The sequence below is a fragment of the Myotis lucifugus genome, unplaced genomic scaffold, assembly GCF_000147115.1.
Source record: "Myotis lucifugus unplaced genomic scaffold, Myoluc2.0 scaffold_373, whole genome shotgun sequence".
Taxonomy (NCBI): Eukaryota; Metazoa; Chordata; class Mammalia; order Chiroptera; family Vespertilionidae; genus Myotis; species Myotis lucifugus.
This window is the reverse complement of record NW_005871421.1, coordinates 380,797-401,560: the sequence shown is the minus strand read 5'-3', so window position 1 is coordinate 401,560 and position 20,764 is coordinate 380,797. Positions and strand designations below refer to the sequence as shown.

Genomic DNA, 20,764 nt, shown 5'->3' with positions numbered 1-20,764 from the left:
GACAGAACATTCATCTTGCCGAATGTGTTGTCAGGAAAAGATAGTATAGCCCTCATCGCTACCCGCTATCAGCCATAACCTTGTGTCAGAGGTCATGTGGGAGGCTAGGTCTAAGTCCATATTAAAAAAAAAAAAAAGCCATGAGTATATCTTTTTAAGATATGTTTTTATTGATTTCAGAGAGAAAGGGAGAGGGAGAGAGAGAAACATCAATGATGAGAGAGAATCTGATAGGCTGCCTCCTGCACGCCTCCCTGCTCCTCTCCAAGGGCGCGGACTCTATCCGGCTGCGCCGCTTGCTCCCCCCTCCTCCCTCCTCCGTGCACCTCCTCTGTTTTCCAGGCTGGGCCCTGCTCCGCGGCTGGCGCTCACCGGCAGTTCCAGCTCCCGTAACGGCTCCTCCCGCCGCCGCCGGCTGCTCCCGCCGATACCTCAACCCACTAGAACTTTCTCCCACTTCCGCTTCCGGGTCGCCGCAAGAGCCGCCTAAAAAAATTAAATTTGGCACTTCTAGCTGCTTAGAGCCATAGAGTTGAGGCGCTCTGGACCTCCACGGCAACCTTAGTAGACGCTCCTTTTCGGTCGACTCGCGGGAAGCCGGGCTGCCTTGTTTGATTTCTCTTCTCGGGCAGCATTTCCGGTCTCAGAGCAGAGACCTCGGTGAAGAAAACTTCTTTTCCCCGCTGCACGGCATCCGGAACTCAAGGACCTAGCGTTGGCCCACTTGTCAGCAGGAAGAGTTAGAGGGACGGACAGGCGGGAGGAGGGTGGCCGGAGGCCTACGGCAGAGCGCCGGAAGTACTGCTCTTGGAAGGGTCCGACTCAGGCCGAACCGTGTCGGGCTTTTAGGAGTCGGGCAGGAACCGGAGACGCTGAAGACCTGAGTCCTAGCAAACTCCGCCGTCTGGCTCACCGGCGGGTTCATTTTCTGTGCTTTCATCGGCTCAGCCGCGAAGTGAGTCGTGGACCAGCCACTCCCTGCGTCCAGCCTCGAGAACGAACGGGATCGTCCCAGCGGCGCCGTTGGGAGAAGAGAGCCAGCAGGTAGGCGTGGGTCTCTCTCGGCGTCTTTCCTCCGGGATAAGGGAGGAAGGCAGAAAACAACCGGAAGTAGCACTTGGGAGTTTTCCTTGGTAAACCACCGGTGTTGATGGTGCCAGTCCTTGTCATCTCAGAACTCGTCAGAAAGACAGCAGATGCCCTGGACCGAGACCGCACCCCTCGCCCTTTGATGAAGGCGTTCCTGGCTCGGACCTTGGCGGCGCTCTCCTCTCTGGCCTCTGCCTGTATGGTGTTGAGGTGGCGAGCATCTGTGTTGTGTGGCTGTGCTGCACTGGGGTGTACACGCATATTGAGGAAGATACCGCTTAGCTTATCTCTTCCCGAGCGATTGCCAGGATGATTTATTTAGTTTTTATGTTATGCCAGTACTTAAGATAACATGAGTTATTTTTATGTGCCATACGCTGTTCTGAGTCCTTTGCTTACATCCTCTCATCCTAATAAATGCTCTGGGTTAGCTGTTATTTTTCTCGGAGGCCTAGAGAATTGAATAGTAAGGATTGTCAACCTAAAAACTTCCAAACCTGTGGAGAATTTTTATAAGCATTTATTTGAGCCAAAATGACAGCAGATGCCAGGGAGCAAGATCTTAAACCCTCCGGAAGTTAATCGTTTTGCAGTTTCACTTATAAATTTGAACTTAAGGATGAAGCTAAGGAAGATTACAAAGGGTGGGAGAAAGCAAGGTGGGGATTGGGTTACAGGATCGTTAATGAGATTATACGCTCTCTTGAGGGTCAGGACTTAAAAACCTTTCCTTAAAGAAGTTATAGGCCTGGGCCCTGGCCGGGTAGTTCAGTTGGTTACAGCGTCGTTCAGACACACCAAGAGAGTGGGTTTGATCTCCAGTCAGGGCACATACAAGAGGCAACTGATGAACACACAGCTAAGTGGAACAACAAATCGACATTTATCTCTTCCTTCTCTCTCTAAAATTAAAAAAGTTACAGGCTTGGGGCGTGACTACCCACCATGACCTGCCCAGTTAGGAATTTATTATCAGATCACCTTGTGAGGTCACTTTCCATACAACCCCCTTTTTTTTTGTTCACAGGAAACAGTCAAACTAAGATTTCAATCCACGCAATTAGATTTCAGAGCCACGTTCTTAACCAGGACACAGCCACTCCTCAGTAAAAGGTCCCAGCCCATCTTCAAAACAGTCCTGGGTTCTGATCCTGCCATCCAAGGAACTCAGAAGAAGGGGACAGCCTCTGCCTCTCACCGCCCTGGAACAGGACCGGCATGTCTCAGGCCACCAAGAGGAAGCATGTGGTGAAGGAGGTGCTGGGGGAGCACATGGTGCCCTCTGACCACCAGCAGATCGTGAGGGTGAGTAGAATCGGGCATAAGCTGCTCTGCCCCGACCCCTCCACTCCTGTTGGAGCCCTGGGGGGGGGAGGGTGCAGCCAGCTCAGTGGGTCTTTGAGCTGGCTGATGAGGCCAACTGGTTCTCGGTCTCCCGGACCAGGTACTCAGGACCCCAGGGAACAATCTGCATGAAGTGGAGACAGCCCAGGGGCAGCGCTTCCTGGTAAGCATGCCCTCCAAATACCGCAAGAACATCTGGATTAAGAGAGGTGAGAGGGGCAGCTCTCTAGGAGTTAGAACCATTTCCTGTGGCCTTGGCTTCCGCCACTGCAAGCTGGACTGACTGGCCTCCCCTCCTCTCTACCTACAGGGGACTTTCTCATCGTTGACCCTATTGAAGAGGGAGAAAAGGTGAAGGCTGAGATCTCCTTCGTGCTCTGCAAAGACCATGTGCGCTCTCTGAAGAAGGATGGGCTCTGGTAGGTGGTCCCCTTGGTCATTGGCTGCAAGATTTCTGGGAGGGATTGACTTCGCTGTGAAATTAGGGGCGGAAAGATCATAGCATCCCAGGCAGGGACAGCTGGAAACAGCTTTTATGCTGAGAGATTTCTCTGTTCTTTCTGACCCTGGCTTTTCTCCTGATACAGGCCTGAGGCCTTTGAGGTGGCTGAGAAACACAATAACAACAGGAACAGGTGAGGTTCAAGCCTTAGGGTAGAGAAGACAGAAAAAGGGGGTTTAAGCGTTAGTGCCTTGGGGAAATAGAGCCTGTCTTTCTCCCTGGTGAGAGCGCCTCAATATGTGGTTCTACATATGTGGGTAGATTCTGTGGGTTAAAATCCTGGCTTTGCCACATAAATTGGGGACTGTAAGCAGGTTACTTCATCTCTTAAGCCTGCATTTCCTCACCTATGAAATAGGAGCCTTGTGAGGATTAAAGGAGCTAATGCTTATAAAATTGCTTAGTATAGTATTTGTATGCAAGTGGGTCCATTGCATGTTGGTAAGTAGAACACTTATCATTAAAACCAGTGGCTCTAGTAAACTTTTGAGGGTGGGGCTGGGGGTTGTCTTTAACCTGTTTTCCTTGGCCAAGTTTTCCTGCTGTTTGCTCCGACTCCCTGTCTGACTTGCTGAGCCCTGACTACTTGGCCATAGGGTCCTCCTTTTTGTGGGGCTCCTCGTTTGCAGATCTTGCTTTCCCAGAAGGCATTGGGCTAACTCTGTCCTTTTCCCCGATGAAGACCAACTCAGCCAGAACTCCCAGCTGAGCCACAGTCATCGGGAGAAGAGTCCAGCTCTGAAGATGATTCTGACCTCTTTGTTAACACCAATCGTAGACAGTATCACGAGAGCGAGGAGGAGAGCGAAGAGGAGGAGACAGCCTGAGGCTCCAGGACCCACTTTCCCTCCTCTGACCTTGGACAATTCCAGGGTGCTCTGCAGATCTTCCCCCCAATGGGGACAAGGCAGGACTCCTCTCTGAACTGACCTTCTGACCCAGGAGAATTAAACCCCTGGTGGGTGGTGACTTCTGCTAGTGTCCGAGTGGCTCTCTGGAGGGAGAAGGGACCTGTGGTCCAGTTAAAAATTGCTCCTTGGTAGAGGTCTCATGGGCAGGAAATGGGGAATGGCTGGACATTTTGAATGAATTTAAATTGAAGAGGGAGCTAAGGTTTCCTAGGTTCTCTCTCTCTCTCTCTCCTCTCTCCCTGTCTCTCTCATTGGACACTTAGTAAGTGGCGGGCCCTGTGCTGTCCCTCCTTGCATGTACTTGATAAGTGGGAACAGTCCCACTTTATTGCCTGCTCGCAACCAATACTGATTCAGGCTTTCAGGATCACAGCCATAGGACTAGTCCCCCGTTGCCTCTAAGAAACACTCAGGATGAATTTCATAGTACCTCACGAGCTGATTTCCCTGCATTTCTAGTCACCATGACTGCAGGAGTGCCCACCTGCATGCTGCTGTGTACATCCCCTGGTTGCTGGACCCTTGTGGCAACTTAGACCATCATTCCTCAGCCCTCTTGTAAAACACATCATCCCACTTATCTCTCTCTTTTTTTTAACCTCTGGCTATACGTTACTCCTCATTGCTGGCGTTGACCTTGTAGTCTCTGCTCAGACTAGAAGAGTTTATCTCCTGGCTTAGAGTCTTTTATCTCTGCTTAGTCATTTCTACATCCCATGGGTGGGCCTGTTCAGCACTGTGGCTCTTTAGTTCTTTGATAATCCCCATCACTAATGCGGGTCTTCTATTCCAGGCCTGCTGCCTACATCTCTACTCCCTGGACCTCTGATATCAGTAGAAATTGTAGTACCTTTAGAAGTCAAATACCTGTACAATCACCGCCTTCTGGCTTTCTTGTTTACTTGTTCAACTACCCCTTCTGCTGAAATTCTTCATTTTCATCCTCCAGCTCCGCCACATTCTCACATTATTCTATCTTCGCTTTCCTCCTTCTGCAACTTGGATTCCATGGCCCACACCCTCCACTCCCTTGTCTTCCTTCATTGTATTCAGCTACTAAAACCTAACCCCAGCCAATCCCATCATTCACCTCTGTGCCTGTAACTATTAGAGAAAACCACCAACTGGGCTCACTTGTTTTACCTTAAATTTATAATTGTAAACCTCAAACAAACCCTCAGCACTGCCTAGTAGATCAACTCTGGGGTGCATTTTGAAACTTCTTATCTTGTCTACCTATTCCCCCTTCCCCTGCTAGTTACTACAGCTTATACTTCATTAAGAAATAATAGGCCACCCTAACTGGTGTGGCTCAGGTGGTTGGCGTGCCATCCCATACACCAAAAGGTGGTGGATTGAATTCTTGGTCAGGATACATACCGGGTGGCAGGTTTGATCCCCAGTCAGGGTATGTGTGGGAGGCAACTGATCCATGTTTCTCACATGGATGTTTCTTTCTCCCCTCTCTCTAAAAATCAATAAAACTATATGTATCTATACATATAAAAGGCTAAGCGACCATCCAACCAGCCGGTAGGTATGACATGCACTGACCATCAGGGGGCAGACGCTCACATAGGAGCTGCCAGCTGTGGTGACTTGGCAGCAGCGGTTCTTGGGTGATGTACCCGAGAAATACGTTAATAGCAATATTAACATATTCTAATTAATTTCCTTTCAATGTGCACAAATCTGTGCACCGGGCCACTAGTACACACACACACACACATTTATTATTTATTTTTTTTTTTTAAGAAAATAAGAAATAGGCCCTTGGTGAGAATTCACACCTCCCCTTTACCAACCCTACAATGTCTTCATGGATCTTCCTGTCTTTTTTACTTTCCATTGTAATCCAATGGGACTTCAACCTTTCCACATGTATCTGCTCCTCTCCTCACTTTCTATTATGTTGCTTAGTCTAGCTTTAAATATATACACATATGTGTGTATTTGTGTGTATGTGTACATACATGTGTTTAAAATATATATATAGAGAGAGAGCCCTAGCTGGTTTGGCTCAGTAGATAGAGCATCAGTCTGTAGGCTGAAGGGTCCTAGGTTCGATTCAAGTCAAGGGCACATGACTGAGTTGTGGGCTTGATCCCCAGTGTGAGGCATGCAGGAGGCAGCCAATCAATGATTCTCATCATTGATGTTTCTATCTCTCCCTCTCCCTTCTCTGAAATCAATAAAAAAAGTTTTAAAAAAGAATGAAAAAATGTATATATACACACAAAGAGTAAACATCAGGTGAGGTAGAGACGTGTATTAATTTGTTTGAAGTTTATTTTTTATTGGAGATAGCTAACTTTTTTTCCTAAAGTTGTGGCCACTTGTCCCTCTATCATTTATTGAATGGTTCATTCTTTCCTCATTGCTTTAGAATACCTTTTAAAATAAACTATATTCCGCCCTGACCGGTTTGGCTCAGTGGATAGAGCGTCGGCCTGCGGACTCAAGGGTCCCGGGTTCGATTCCGGTCAAGGGCATGTACCTTGGTTGCGGGCATAACCCCAGTGGGGAGTGTGCAGGAGGCAGCTGATCGATGCTTCTCCCTCATCGATGTTTCTAACTCTCATTCCCCTTCCTTCCTCTCTGTTAAAAAATCAATAAAATGTATTTAAAAAAAAATAAACTATTCCTGCATATATGTGGATCTCTGGAATTTCTAATCTGTCATGTTTATCTGTGTACAGAACCACATTCTATAGCATGATTGATACAGCTCCCTCACCCCTGCCCCACTGTTCCTGGAACATTTCATAGTTTCATGTCTTTTCTGACATAAGAACTTTAGAGTGGATTGTCAATTTTCATTTCAAAGTCCTGTTGAGATTTTCATTGGCATGAATTTAAATCTCATAGTTTGATTTGGAGGAAAGTACTATCTTAAGACTTATGAATTTTCTTATCCAAAAATGAGGTTATGTTTGTCCTTTTGTAAAGTGTTATTTTCATGTGGGTCTCTAATGTTTCCAGTTCAGTTTAGTCTCAGGAATCTGAGAGTTGTTATGAATAGGTCTTTTAAAATTACATTTCTAACCGTCACTGGTGTGTAGGAAAGCTGTCCATCTTTGTGGGCTCACCTAATCTAAATGAGTTCTGATTCTCTTGCTGACTAAAGAGTAAATCTGCTAGAGGTAGGTTTACCTGATCCTTTATGCTCGTTTCTGTTCTTGAATTGTAGAGGCCACTCCAGTATAATGTTGAGTGGCACCCTTATTTGTTCCTCTCAGCAGGAGTAGTTCTCGTGTTTTCTTGCTTTAGGTTTCTCAAGATAACCTTCATTAGGCTGAAGGTATCTCCTTCCGTTCTGGCTTACTGAGGGGTTTTTCTTCACTCAACACATCATGATGAATTTCTACATCTATTGAGATAATAAAAAGATTGTGTTTTATTGTACTGATTTTCATTAATAGATTCCCTAATATGGAACCATTCTCACATTCTGATGTAAACCCTGCTTGATTTTTAAAAAATATATATTTTATTGATTTTCTTACAGAGAGGAAGGGAGAGGGATAGAGAGTTAGAAACATCGATCAGCTGCCTCCTGCACACTCCCCACTGGGGTTGTGCCCGCAACCAAGGCACACATGCCCTTGACCGGAATTGAACCTGGGACCCTTGAGTCCCCAGGCCGACGCTTTATCCACTGAGCCAAACCGGTTAGGGCAACCCTGCTTGATTTTATAATACTGAGTTAGGATTTTTATATCTTTCAGGCAAATTTCACTTTTTTAAAATTTTATTTTTAGAGACAGGAAGGGAGAGAGAGAGAACATTGATATGAGAGGGAAACAGCGAAACATCCATCCACTGCCTCCTGCACGCCCCCTACTGGGGGTTGAACCCACAGACCGGGCATGTGGCCTGACCTGGAAGAGAACCAGCAACATTTCAGTGCACAGGATGATGCCCATCCAACTGAGCGACACCAGCCAGGGCTCACTTTGTTTTAATGATCTGAGCTCCCTGTCCCATTTGATAACAATTATGCTAGCATGTAGAACTGGTTTAGAAACATTTAATCTTTTTCTTCAGGTTTGAATTTATAGAAAAGGAATTATTTGTTTCTTCAAAAATTGGTGAAATTTATTTATAAAAACATCTGCACTTAGGCATTCTATCCAAGTTTTCTATCCTGGAGTCAACTTTGATAACTTTTTTTTAAAAATATATTTTATTGATTTTTTACAGAGAGGAAGGGAGAGGGATAGAGAGTTAGAAACATCAATGAGAGAGAAACATTGATCAGCTGCCTCCTACAAACCCCCTACTGGGGATGTGCCTGCAACCAAGGTACATGCCCTTGACCGGAATCGAACCCGGGACCCTTTAGTCCGCAGGCCGACGCTCTATCCACTGAGCCAAACCGGTTAGGGCGATAACTTTTTTTTAAGAATCATTTTATGTATAGTTAAGGTTTGGGGAGGCAAAAAGTCATGTGTAGTAATTGGCATAAGTGACAAAATCTCACCTGAGTTAGCAGAATCGGACAAGCTCACTGGCCTGAGATCTGAGAGCAGAGCTTTAGGCAGAGCTGACCCAGGGCCAGCGTGGTTCCTCGGGGCTCTCTCATTTGTTTCTCGGGTTGTCTCTGCTTCTCTCGATTGATGGGTCCCTTACTCCCTACAGGAGGCTCCCCTTTCCACTCAGTCCTTACAAAGAGTTCTTTCCTCATGATTCATGTATTTCCTGAAAGAACAGTTGTCTTGCTCAGTCACTTGCTCTCTCTTGGGCAATCACTGTGGCCAGGGCTGAGTAGGGAGTTAGGGAGCTGGGGGAAGGCAAGATGAGCCACCCCTGATCCATATGACATGTTTCCCATGGAATAGAGAGGTTCTTATCCCAGAAAAGGGGAAAGGAGTGAGAGCAAATCAAACCAGCAGGTGCCCGTCCTGGTTTCTGTGTATTTTCTTTGACTAGCTTTGCAAAATGCCTACTTTATTGGCCTTTTCCTGTTTCTTTGGGTTTATTTTCTGATTTCTACCTTCTGAGTTGTATGTTTTGCTAATTTAATTTCAGTCTTGTTTTTTTAAAAAAATATATATTTAGAGCTATAAGTTTTCCTGTGACTGTTGCCCACTGTGTGTGATATTGTGTCTGTAAGCTTGGCCTTACGTTTTCTCCAGTTCTCAGTGATTCTGCAACTCACCTGATAGACTCTTTTTTTCCTCTGAGACCTTTTCATCTCTACTTCTCCATCTATTAGCCATTTAGCTCCTGGGGATTGTAGCTCAGAATCTTGATGGAGGTAGAGTCCTTGTATTCTGCATGCTTCTCCCCTTTTCATTCTCTGAAGCTGAATTCCACCCCTGTTTCTCAACTCTGGTGGAATCCGACTGTGTGAATAGATCTTCCAGAATGAGCTGAGTGTCCTAAGGGCCGCCTTTCCCTCCCCAGTGCCATGGACAAGCCTCATGACTGGTCACCTCACAGTATTGGCCCCTCCTGCAGTCAGGCTTGCGATTTGTGGCCCTCAGGCTCTGTACCTCTGTCCCTTTAGGACCAACCTTCTCAGCCAGGCTATTTCCACTAGGCTTCTCCCCGCAGCCCGGCTCCCTTTCTCCCCTGTCATCCAGCCACCCATATACAAGGTGGGCAAAAGTAGATTTACAGTTATGAGTACATGGAAATTTATTCTTTTTTTTAAAAATATATTTTATTGATTTTTTACAGAGAGGAAGGGAGAGAGAGAGAGTTAGAAACATCGATGAGAGAGAAACATCGATCGGCTGCCTCCTGCACATCTCCCACTGGGGATGTGCCCGCAACCCAGGCACATGCCCTTGACCGGAATCGAACCTGGGACCTTTCAGTCCGCAGGCCGACGCTCTATCCACTGAGCCAAACTGGTTTCGGCAATTCTTGATTATTTATTAATTGCATTGTTTTCCATACAAACAACTGGAAACGTACTTTTGCCCCATCTTGTATGTGTACCAAGGAGCACACTCGACAATCCAAGTTAACCACATGGGTTTTCTCCTTTAAATCTGAAAATGTGTGTGTGTGTTGAGATACCTTGACACAGTTTCCCACGGTAAAACATCCTTGCATTCCTGGAATAAGAGTCATGACATTTTTCAGTATGTTGCTGGATTTGTTTTTCTGATATTTGGGGCACTTTTGCACTCAGGTTCCTAAGTGAGATGGCTTGAGCTTTTCCTTCCTGTGCTGCCCTCGTCTGGTTTTTATATTAAGGTTATGCCAACCTCCTAAGATAGACTGTTCTGTATTATTTGTTTTCATAACATGTGTTCATATTAAGATTGGAAGTTTGCATTTCTTAAATTTTTGATAAAACTTTAAAACCAAAGTGCCTAGCATTTTGGGGATGATGGGTAGATTTTTAACTCTAGGTTTTTATTAATAATAGATTGCTCTGAAAGACAAAAAAAAATAATAGATTGCTCTATTTTTGAATCAGTTATTTTTTCAAGGAAAAATATTTTTTGTAGTTTCTCATTTTTTATTTGTGGTTTCAAATTTATTGACACAAAATTGTTTATAGAATTGCCTTATGTTTATAGTCTTGACTGTACCCAGGTTATGTTTTCTTATTTATATGTAATATTATTTATTTGTTATTTCTCTCTTTTTTATCCTGTCAGTCTTGGCAGAAGTTTTATTAGTCTACTAGTGCCCTGGTGCACGGATTTGTGCACATTGAAAGGAAATTAATTAGAAGGTGGCTGGCGGGGCAGGACTGGGTGAGACAGGCCGGACACACCCTGGAGCCAACCTCCTGCAGTCCCTCCCGTGGCTGGCCACACCTGGGGCCACAGCTTGGAGGTCGTCTGCAGTGTGAGTGGGGTCCCTCCGGCAGGTGGGGTCCCTCGGCCTGGCCTGCAGGGATCTGGCTGAAACCAGCTCTCCTACATCCCCTTAGGGGTCCCAGATTGTGAGAGGGCAGTTCTTGGGTGACACCCCAAAATCGGGCTCCCTCCTCTCTGGTTCCAGGTGCGCCTGAGAACCACAACTGCGTTGAGCATCTGCCCCCTAGTGGTCATTGCACGTCATAGGTACCGGTTGGACCGTCACTTAGGCTTTTATATATATAGATTCCAAATACCAAATTTTTGTCGCCTTATGTGCCATGCCAGCTCAGCCTGGTTCAGTGACTCTGAGTGGGGGTGGTGAAAGGCTTCGAAAAGACAGACAAAGAATGAAAGCTGGGTCTCGGTGGGACGCTGCCCCTCTGATGGACAGCGCCCACACCCACAAGCCGTGTCTTTATTTTATAGCAGATGCCACGAGGCAAAGTAGGGGCGTGATCAAGATGTTTACAACATTCCCGTGGGTTTCAGTCCCACTCAACTACATGCACCTGAACTCTATCACTCAGGCACGTGGGGCCACGTGTTTGGACTACAGATTCAAGCTTACAGCTATAGCTGTTGGCTATAATTGTGCTGGGAAGGCTCTGCCCTCCAGCTGGGACTTGCACGTGGCAACGAGAGGACTGTGCCCTCTCCTCAGTCCAAGGCTTGAACCTGTCCAAAACACTGTAGCCGCGCCCCATAGGCCCCGATTTATAACATTTGCCATATTCATTTTTCTGTAAACACAACACACATAGTTTTTTTGGGGGGGGTTTGTTGTTTTTTTGGCTTAAACAACAGCAGTTTATTTTTTTCTAATTCTGAAGGCCAAGGCCTGAAGTCCAAGATCAAGGTGTCAATAGGTTTGGTTTATTCTGAGGCACAACGCACATAGTTTTAATTTAATCATTATATCTCTTTAGTCTCTTAATTTAGAACAGATGGCACCTTAATGTTTACTGTTCTTTATAAAATGGACTCTTGGCAAGTTCAGGCCAGTTATGTTATAAAATGCCCTGCGTTTGGGTTTGTGTGATTGCTTGTGTGTGCTCAGATTTGGGTCCATTTTAGCAAACGGCCGAGAGCTGATGTGTGCTTATTGCAGCTCCCGCGGGGTGTGGTTTCCTCAGTAGGAACCACTGTCATCACTAACGTCACGGGAAGTCAGGACACCAGCAGAGGCTCACGTTGGTACAAGACACGCCAAAGTCCCTGTGGAAGTTGTAAAGGCGCATTGCATGCCTTGCCTGGTGACACGGGAAAAGGCATTAGCAACGGCTGGCGCTGTCTGCTGAGTGCCCGTGCTGGCAGGCTTTTTTCAGCCGCCGCTATGATAGCCTGAGACGCTCAGGTACCCACTCGGTTTGTAACCCTTGCTGGTTCACAGTGAGGCGCCAAGTACCAGAAACTTTGTTAGCCATCCGGGTTGTTGATCATGGAACAGTGCTGGGTCTGTTCTCATTGATTCCCGGGGAAGCCCACGCTTCTCCTCGGGGTGTGCCCTGGGGTCCCGCTGCATGACCTTGGCAGGTGTGAGGAGGAGGAATCATTCCTGGCTCCATATTCAGCAGACATTTACAGGAGCTTCCAGCAGGGGTCGCAGTAAGCGCGCTCAAGCGGAACCTCAGCCACTGTCCCTGGGCTGCAGCACCCAAACCACCATCCCACTTACAGTCTAGTGGCAGCAGTCTGTCCGGCCAAAGGGTCCAGCAGCAGTTGTGCCTGGTCCACCGCTGGTAGCACAAGTTCCACATCCCCACCGGGCATTCACTCACCAAGGCCTTATCAGCCCCTCCCCTCAGGCACACAGACATGCTCAGGGACTCCGGGAGAGAGGTGGGAGCTGCCCTAGTCTTTCCCAGATCAGGACGGGGGGGGGGGGGCTCACACAGCAGTGTCCATGGCTGAGCGTATCTCACCACCGCCGCCACCACCAGAAACCCTGCTTCAGAAAATAGCATGGGGCTCAGAAGGCTGTGGGACACTAGAGTGGGCGGAGGGGCTGAGACCTCAGCACTCGAATCGCTGAAGGGTCTTCTCCCCAGGGACCGCCTCACCCCTCTATTTCAATAGTTCCCCTTCTAGAAACTGCTGAAGCTTTCGGACTCATCTCTTTTTGCTTCATCTCTGAACTTCCAAGTGCCTTCCTCTTTCATGTAGGTCCCATAATTCAGCATTTTACTCCCATAATTTAGTCGGCGATCAGGGTCTCTTATCAATCCTATATATTACCTGTGGCCACAGATAGCTTTGTGAGAGGAGGCCTCTGTAGTGAGGTCCTCCCCTTTTTTGGTCCCCCTTTCTGTCCACAGCTGACATTTTTGGGGGACCCCTCCTGTCTCTCGTCCCTACTCCCCAAGACAGTGCATATATTGGTACAAAGGGAAATTGGCTTCTCTAAGTGTCCCCTAGAGCAGGTGCACAGAGGACAGAAAGGCCAGGGGTCCGAGGAAGGGAAGGTAATGTGGTGTGTTAAGTCTAGAAGGTATGGGGCCTGGAATGCCAGGCTAAGGGATTTGGGGACCAGAATCCCCTGAGATGGCAGGAACTGGTGCCTCAAGAATCAGGGAAGGGGTGTGGTCCAATTGGCTGGGACCCAGCCTGCTAGAGTGGAGGCCCTGGGTGAGGCCAACTCCATCTTCCTAGGGTGTTCGAGTCTGAGAAATGGCCAAGGGGGAGCCACTTTGAGTCACACCACAGCCCTGTGAGCGAGGTCAGCCACCCCATCCTATACCAAGGCAAAGACGTTCAGGCCAGCAGCATATGGGAGTTTATCACCAACAGACACAAGGGACTTCTGGAAGATGAACCTCAGAAAGAATGAAAATGACCCCAGAGGAGAGATCTGAAAACCAAGAAGGAACGAGGAGCAAGTTCATTAATGATGATGCTAATTGCCCTGGCTGGTTTGGCTCAGTGGATAGAGCGTCGGCCTGCGGACTGAAGGGTCCCAGGTTCGATTCTGGTCAAGGGCATGTACCTTGGTTGCGGGCACATCCCCAGTTGGGGGTGTGTCGGAGGCAGCTGATTGATGTTTCTCTCTCATCGATGTTTCTAACTCTCTATCCCTCTCCCTTCCTCTCTGTAAGAAAATCAATAAAATATATTTTTATAAAAAAAATGATGATGCTAATTTGGGGGTGGTCCTTAAAGTCAAGATATGAATATCCACCATTTATCCCGTCTACTGTTGATGGACATTTGGGCTGTTTCCCGTTTGGACAGTTATAAATAGTGCTGTTCTGAACATTCCTGTTTGTGTCTTTGGCTGAACATATGTACATTTTTCTGTTGCTAAGCCAACAGTTTTTAGCTCTCCTGAAACCAAGTTTTATAATGGAAATTTTAAAACACTCATAATGGGATAATGAACCCCTGTACCCATTACCATCTTCAATAACTACCAACATCTTGCTAGTCCCTTCTCCCCATATTTCTTGATATTTTTTACTATTGGAGTAACTGAAAGTAAATCCCAGATCTCATCACACCCTTCTATTTGTGTATATATGGTAATACACATATATATGTATTTACTGAAGTAATGAATGTTCCCAACTATGCTATACACCAGCCCCGGAAGGCTGAGATCACGCCCCCATTTTGCAGATAAGAACAAGACTCCATGCTAAGTTGCTGCCCGAGGTCAGCCAGAGTAAATGGAAAAGCACCCAGCTGGCTTGCCCCCAGGCCCTGGCAGAGTTCACTGACCCTCATTCACACCAACCTCCTTGTAGGCATTGCTGCCCCAGTTCCCAAGGGTCCGGGAAATACTGCTGGTGGGACCCCACCACTGAGCAGCAGAGCTGAGTGCACCCCCTCCCTGGGGGCTCAGACCTCAAGGGATTCAGGGGTCCCTGACCCTCCTACCTCCTCGGTGCTGAGCTGACTGGTTGCTGCCTCCCTGCCCCGTCAGGTGGGAGGCCGTCGGGGAGTTAGCGGCATCAGGGCAGGGAGGGCAAGCGCCTGTCTGAGCGTCAGCAGCCACAGGACAGAAGAGGAAGCAGGCGGATGGTACCAACCAGGAGGCCTGTCTCTGAAAGACCTTCCAGTTCCCGGTTCACCATTTACTGTCTACCCAGTCACCAGGGTCAGAACTGAGAGGAATTCTGGGCCAAACCTGGTCCGTTCAGTTTGGTCCATTGTTGCTGTAGACATTTCTGGCTCCGACGAGGGGGACAGCCTCTTAACAGGCCATTTCCTGCAGCAGATAAAGCGTGAGTTTTGACGCAAGCTTAGCCAGGCCAGAGCCACAGTGCCAGGGACACTGGGCTGCCTGTCAACACCAGATGGGCCTCGGGCTTTGGGACCGAGATCCCTCAAATCCTATACCCAGTCTAGACACCCCATGGACACCTCCCTGAGGGACCTGAGGAAGCAGCCAAAATTACATCAGATCCAGACCTCAAAACAGAAGAGAGTGACTGCTGGGTGCCATCAAACACTCGTCAAAAGCAATTGGTTAAGGCAACTGTATTTCGTTCTTTGCTTACATTTTCCCACTTCAATTACTTATAAAAATTCATTTTGCTCCTATGTATTTTTTCATTAAAAAAAATCTGAAGCATCTGGAATGTATTTGGGTATCGGTGGAGGCAGGACGCAGCTTCTGTGCAACTCCCATGGGAGCCACTTGTCATCCTCCCCTTCCAGGGCTCTGGGGTGTCCACAGAGCGTGCTCCAGCCTCCCTCAGAGTTCACTCCAGGGCCGTCTTCCCTGCTGCAGCTGCTCCCGGGCAAGTCTGGGAGGCGCTCTAAGGAACGCTGCCCTGAGCACTCACTCTTCTCCACAGGCCAAGGGGGTCAAGGACCATGGGGTGGCCCCTCCACCCTGCACACAGCCCAGTCCCTGCCCTGCCAGGCTGGGCAGTCCTGGGCCCTGGAGGGCAGTGACTCGTGTAGCACTGGAAGCCAGGGCAGACCAGGAGCCCGAGTCTCTAAACATCTTCCATTTCTTACCGGAAAGCCAGCCTCGCAGAGGATAAGGCCTGACCGACAATGCGTCGGGAGCTGTGCTACCTCAGCAGGGGCAGTGGGGGGAGGGGTTGAGAAGATAAACGACTGGCTTCCCGGGTGGCTGGTGCCTCGGGCAGGAGTGGAGGACCGTCTCAGAGGTCCAGGCTAGTTTTCTCTGTCCATCGTGTTTAGTTATTTGTGTCATCAGAGACCAGGTCTCACCCAGTAGAGGCCAGACTCTAAGCCAACTCAGAGGGGTCTTGCTCATTTCTGATTTCCAGGTGAATGAATGAATGAGCGCATTTAATTTTCACAGGACATCCTGTACAAATGGCAGAACGAAGGCTCAGAGAGGTTCAGTGACTTGCCTGAGGCCACATAGCTGACCACTGAGCCTGCCAGCACCGCCTGCCTCTCCTCTGAGGTCTAACCCTGGAATCTGCACCATGACGAGGGAGGAAAAAATAAGGAGGGAACTTTATTTAATATTAAAGTTGGGAGGGGACCGGAGGGGAGGACGGCTTCACTTGGTGATGGTGTTCCTGTAGAGAGAAGAAGGGCGTGAGGCTGGAGTGCGGGCCAGGCCCTCCACCCGCCCATCCCATGGCCCCGGCCCACTCACGCGTTCATGCTCTTGCCGCTGCCGCTGAGCACGATGTACGGTGTCTTCTGGGCCTTTTGCTTTTCCTGGAGCAAAGCCACAGTGCCCAGGGGTGTGTCGCTGGAGCTCATCTTCTTCAGGAGCTGTGGGGTCATGGCCAGTCAGCACTAGGAGGGAGCACCGCAGCCCACCAGCCACCCCAGAACCAGCAGATGTAAAGCCACCCCAAGTCATGCCATGGGCCACCCACCGCCTCCTCGTCCAGCTTCTTCATCCTCCGCTCTGTCTTCATCTTGCCCGAGCCTTTCCCGTGGAAGCGGTGGGACAGCTGTCGGAAAGCCTGGGGACACGGCAGGAACCAGTTAGAGCCGCCTGTGTCCCTCAGGGCGAAGGGGGGGTGGCCCACCTGAGCCGGGGTGGTGGGCCGGGGATGAGAAGGGGAAACGGGCTCAGGAGAAGGATGTGCTGTGCTGGGGGCTCAGGATCTCCAGTGACACCTGCTGGGCCGAGGCCAGGCCAGGACACAGGATGGAGGGAGGCAGCTCGCAAACCCGGGGAGTGTGTGAGCAGAGGGCTGGGGGTGAGGATGGGACACGGAGGAGGCAGGAGAGTCAGGCAAGGGCTGCCGTCAGGAGCGGGTGTGAGAACAGGGGCAGTCCAGGGCCTGGATATGCCACCAGAATGGTGGCCCTGAGGGCACATCAAGCCACTGAGGGGGCAGGTGAGCAAAGGAACCAAGGCACCTGTCCCCCCCCCACCTCCCGCCGGGCCTGTGAGGGGGACTGCAATGCCCATCAGAGAGAGAAACAAAGGCAGAGGTTCGGACAGTTCTCCAGGGCCCCAGCCAGTGGTCCACTGAGCCCAGACCCCGTGGTACCCCGAGGGCCCCGTGCCAGAGGCCTCTCACCTCCTTGGGTGTGAGTTTTCGGCCCGTCTCATCCACATACTCGATCTTAACATCAGGCTTATAGCCGTCCTTCTCCTTGAAGTCCTGGGTGAAGCCCCGGTACTCCTCCCGCCGGCTATACTTGTCATCGATGGCCCTGGCGAGAGACAGAGGGGCCTCAGGGCCAGCCACTGCCCACCCTGCCTGGGTGCCCACCCGGCCTGGGTTCCGGCAGTCCTGAGCTGGCGCCAGCCCCTGGCCTTCTGCCCACCCTTGCTGTGCTCACATCTTGTCCTCAATGCAGTACACCGCTGACGGCAGGGACTTGTTGGGCGCCTTCACCCGGGCCACCTTCTGCACTGTCGTCTCCAGCAGTCCTGGGGAGAAGGGTGGTGAGACTCCAGGATGTCCACCCCACAACAGGGGCCCAGCCCCAGGGCAGGCCTGATGTCCCCAACTGCACAGACGGCGCTGTGGAACTCTCACAGCTGTGCTGTGGGAGTAAAGGCATCAGGCCTGTTTGCAGACAAAGGAAAGAGACTCAGAGAAATCAGGCCCTTGTCAAAGGCCACTAAGTAAATGGCACAGCTGGGACCCTAATGCCAGGGGCTCTGTGCCATAGCCTGGACTGCTTCAAGTCCCCCATTCTTCCTCGGGAGACACTGAGCCTTGAGGAGTAAGTCTGTAAAAAATCAATAAAATATATTTTTTTAAAAAAAAAGGGGTGATGTAGCCCTAGCTGGTATGGCTCAGTGGAGAGAGCATCAGCCCAGGATAGAGGGTCCCAGGTTTGATTCTGGTCAAGGACATGTACCTCGATTGCAGGCTCAACCTCCGGCCCTGGTTAGGGCGCATGCAGGAGACAACCAATCAATGTGTCTCTCTCACATCGATGTTTCTCTCCCTTCCTCCCTTCCACTCTCTCTAAAACAATGGAAAAATATCCTCGGGTGAGGATTAACAAAACAATAAAAATAGATGGGGTGATGTAGAGCAGGCCAGACACTCCAACAACTGCCCCACAACAGGTGCAAAAGGAGTGGCTCACAGCACTGAGAACAAGAGAGACACCAGAGGAGACCAGGGGAGCCACGCAGGCACCCGGCTGTCACAGCACCCAGGCCCCGGCAGGGCTCATGGTGCCCGGAGCCCTTACCTTTGTTCTGACACAGGAGCAGCGCGGCTGCCAGCCCTCTATTCACGATGGGCTCCTCGTCCAGGATGGTGGTGGAGGAGGCAGAGAACTGGGGGTGGCACAGGGTGGTGAGTGGGCCACATGACACTTCTCACCCCTCACCCAAAGTCACCCCCACCACACCCTGTGAGATTTATGGACCCCATCTATGGGGGAGGAGACGAAGGCTCTGAGACACTGAGCAACTAGCCCTGGATCTCAGAACTGGGCTGGAGCCCAGGCGGTCTGCCTCCAGCCCCAGCCCCCAACCCCACAGGGCTGTTCCCTGCCCGTCCATCCTCCCAGCCCCCAGCTTGCTCCTCCCTCAACTCACATCCTGATGCTGCTTCTCCTCATCCAGGTTGACTGTGCTCCAGCCAATGTTCTCCTCCCCGTCAGACTCGGAGCCGCCGTTGGCCGAGCGCTCCTCGTCCCGTTCGAAGTCCTGGAGGACAGAAGACCAGCGTCAGCCCAGACAGCCCATCCAGACACAGCTCATCACCGAGGACCACTGGGCCCGACACTGCTGCCCACACCTGGCCGCCAGCCAAGAGCAGAGCAGGTCAGTGAGGGGAGCTGCCTGCAGACTCACCATGAGCTCCTCCTGCTCCTCCCGGTTGCCGGCCAGCCCGTAGGTGGGGATCTCCCCCAAGGTGCGGCAGAACTCCGACGTGGCGTTGAACACGATGGTCCCCTTCCGCTCCGGATCCTCATCCTCCTCCAAGCCCCGCTGGCGGGACTCCAGCTTCTTCACAATCTCCACCACCTAGAGGAGGGAGCAGCTGTGGGCAAACCCAGAAGTTCCTGGGGCGGTGCCATTGAGACCCAGGAGCCCAAGATCCTCCCTGGTGGTAGCAAGACAAGCCATTCCTACTGCCTGCAGCAACCTGTGATGGTCTCCATGTCCTCCCTGACCCCTACCGCTCTCCACCTGCACCTGCATCAATCTCACTCTGCTCCAAAACCATCAATGGCTCCCTACTGCCCTGTGAATCAATATCCAAAAGCCTACATGGCCCTGGTGACCAAACCCTGCTCCTACCTCAGGCCACCCTCCTACCTGGCACGGCACCGAGGCCCCTCAAAACTCCGCCCCTGACGTTATCCCCCGACTGCACCCACTGTCCTCTCTATTGTGTCACTGCCATCAGCACACAAGGATTATCTGGGATCTCCCCTCCTTGAAAACATCCTCAACCCCCCAGCCCCACTGCTCTGCCCAACAGCAACCTCCTCAGCGAAGTTTCTAGAAACCACATCTACTTCTGCACCCCTTCCCTTCCATTTTATTACCTTTCTTTTTTATGTTCAGAGTGCGTTTATTAAAGCTAGGGACAGTGAAGCAAAGGGCTTAGGATAAAAGAAGCAATAGGAGAGAGCCTAGGCCATGTTCTGCTTCGGCTCTCTAGAAACATATAGGAAAGTGAGCCACAGTGAGGGCGCATGCAGGGGGCAACCAATCAATGCGTCTCTCTCATGTTGATGTTTCGCTGAATACCCAGCCCAAGATACCAACCCTCCAAGTATTCTCTCGTGTCACCTTGTTCTGTCTGTCTGCTCTAATCACTATCAGAAATTACTGTTTGTTCACGTGTTTGCTGATGTCTCTCCCCCAACCCCCAATTAGAAAGTCAGAACCATGAGCACAGAGCCCCTTGGCTGCCTGTTCACCAGTGCCCTCCAACCACTAGGGTGATGCCTAACTCACAGTGGGCATGCAACATGTATTCACAGAAGACAGGGAAGGGTCTGACCCTAAAACATCATACAGTGAAAACACTACAGAAATCTAACAATCTGCAAATAATATGTTATTAAACAAAAAAGAAAATCAAGATTGGAATTCAGGCCCAGACAGCGTGGCTCAGTGGTTGAGCATCAACCTATGAACCAGGAGGTCACGGTTCGATTCCCGGTCGGGACACATGCCTGGGTTGCATGCTCAATCCCCAGTGTGGGGTGTGCAGGAGGCAACAGTGTTTCTCTCTCTCTCTCCCTCTTCCTTCCTCTCTGAAATCAATACAGAATAAAGACTGGAATTCAGGTGCAGCCTACAAGGGCACAGGTGCCTGTGCTCCTAAGAACCGGCCATCACAGGCCACCTGTCATTCTGTCCTGCTGAGGCCCACAGCCTCCTGTGCCCGCACACAGCCTGAGGGCCCCTTACCTTCTCGCCGCTGTCCCGCAGCTGGTGCAGCTGCTGCAGCTGCCGTAACCGGCGGCCCTTCTCCAGCTGCTTCTGCAGCTCCAGTTCAGCCTCATCCTCCTCCAGCAGCTCTGGGGACCCAGGTGGTGGCCCGCCCTCCTCTGGACAGAGGAAATGCCCGTTAGATCCTCCTCCTGGACCCTCGGCCTTTTCCCTGCCCCTCCCCCCACCCTCAGCAAGCTGGGGTCCCCTCACCCTCATCACTGATATCCATGTTTTCCACTCGAGTGTCATCTGACGGTGGGGGGTTGAGACACGGCTCCTT

General features: G+C 50.2%; 3 protein-coding genes across 3 annotated transcripts in view; 1 reads left to right on the top strand and 2 right to left on the bottom strand.

Moving 5' to 3' along the window:
- The window catches only part of BANF1 (barrier to autointegration factor 1), a 2,665-nt gene extending 2,150 nt beyond the window's left edge, over positions 1-515 (bottom strand). The window contains exon 1 of the mRNA XM_006101584.3: positions 373-515. The gene's annotated coding sequence lies outside the window, so the exon portion shown is untranslated. The remainder of the gene's footprint in view (positions 1-372) is intronic.
- Positions 516-766: 251 nt separating this feature from the next.
- Positions 767-3,909, top strand: EIF1AD (eukaryotic translation initiation factor 1A domain containing). The gene is made up of 6 exons (XM_006101583.3): positions 767-1,044; positions 2,117-2,394; positions 2,534-2,642; positions 2,744-2,852; positions 3,021-3,068; positions 3,618-3,909. The coding sequence occupies exons 2-6, from the start codon at positions 2,308-2,310 to the stop codon at positions 3,760-3,762; spliced, it is 498 nt and encodes a 165-aa protein (XP_006101645.1). The 5' UTR covers positions 767-1,044; positions 2,117-2,307; the 3' UTR covers positions 3,763-3,909.
- Positions 3,910-15,134: 11,225 nt separating this feature from the next.
- Positions 15,135-20,764, bottom strand: part of SART1 (SART1, U4/U6.U5 tri-snRNP-associated protein 1) — a 13,647-nt gene continuing 8,017 nt past the window's right edge. The window contains exons 11-20 of the mRNA XM_006101582.3: positions 20,695-20,764; positions 20,461-20,600; positions 18,886-19,059; positions 18,628-18,738; positions 18,276-18,363; positions 17,406-17,496; positions 17,141-17,276; positions 16,484-16,573; positions 16,255-16,376; positions 15,135-16,174 (exon numbers count right to left, since the gene is read on the bottom strand). Coding sequence (XP_006101644.1) covers positions 16,156-16,174; positions 16,255-16,376; positions 16,484-16,573; positions 17,141-17,276; positions 17,406-17,496; positions 18,276-18,363; positions 18,628-18,738; positions 18,886-19,059; positions 20,461-20,600; positions 20,695-20,764 — 1,041 coding nt within the window. The 3' untranslated portion in view covers positions 15,135-16,155. The remainder of the gene's footprint in view (positions 16,175-16,254; positions 16,377-16,483; positions 16,574-17,140; positions 17,277-17,405; positions 17,497-18,275; positions 18,364-18,627; positions 18,739-18,885; positions 19,060-20,460; positions 20,601-20,694) is intronic.

Excerpts from the sequence above, each read along its gene's own strand:
- EIF1AD (XM_006101583.3), top strand. The coding sequence starts at position 2,308 with ATGTCTCAGGCCACCAAGAGGAAGCATGTGGTGAAGGAGGTGCTGGGG. Across the intron at positions 2,853-3,020 it reads CTGAAGAAGGATGGGCTCTG|GCCTGAGGCCTTTGAGGTGG; the intron begins GTAGGTGGTCCC and ends CTCCTGATACAG. Across the intron at positions 3,069-3,617 it reads CACAATAACAACAGGAACAG|ACCAACTCAGCCAGAACTCC; the intron begins GTGAGGTTCAAG and ends TCCCCGATGAAG.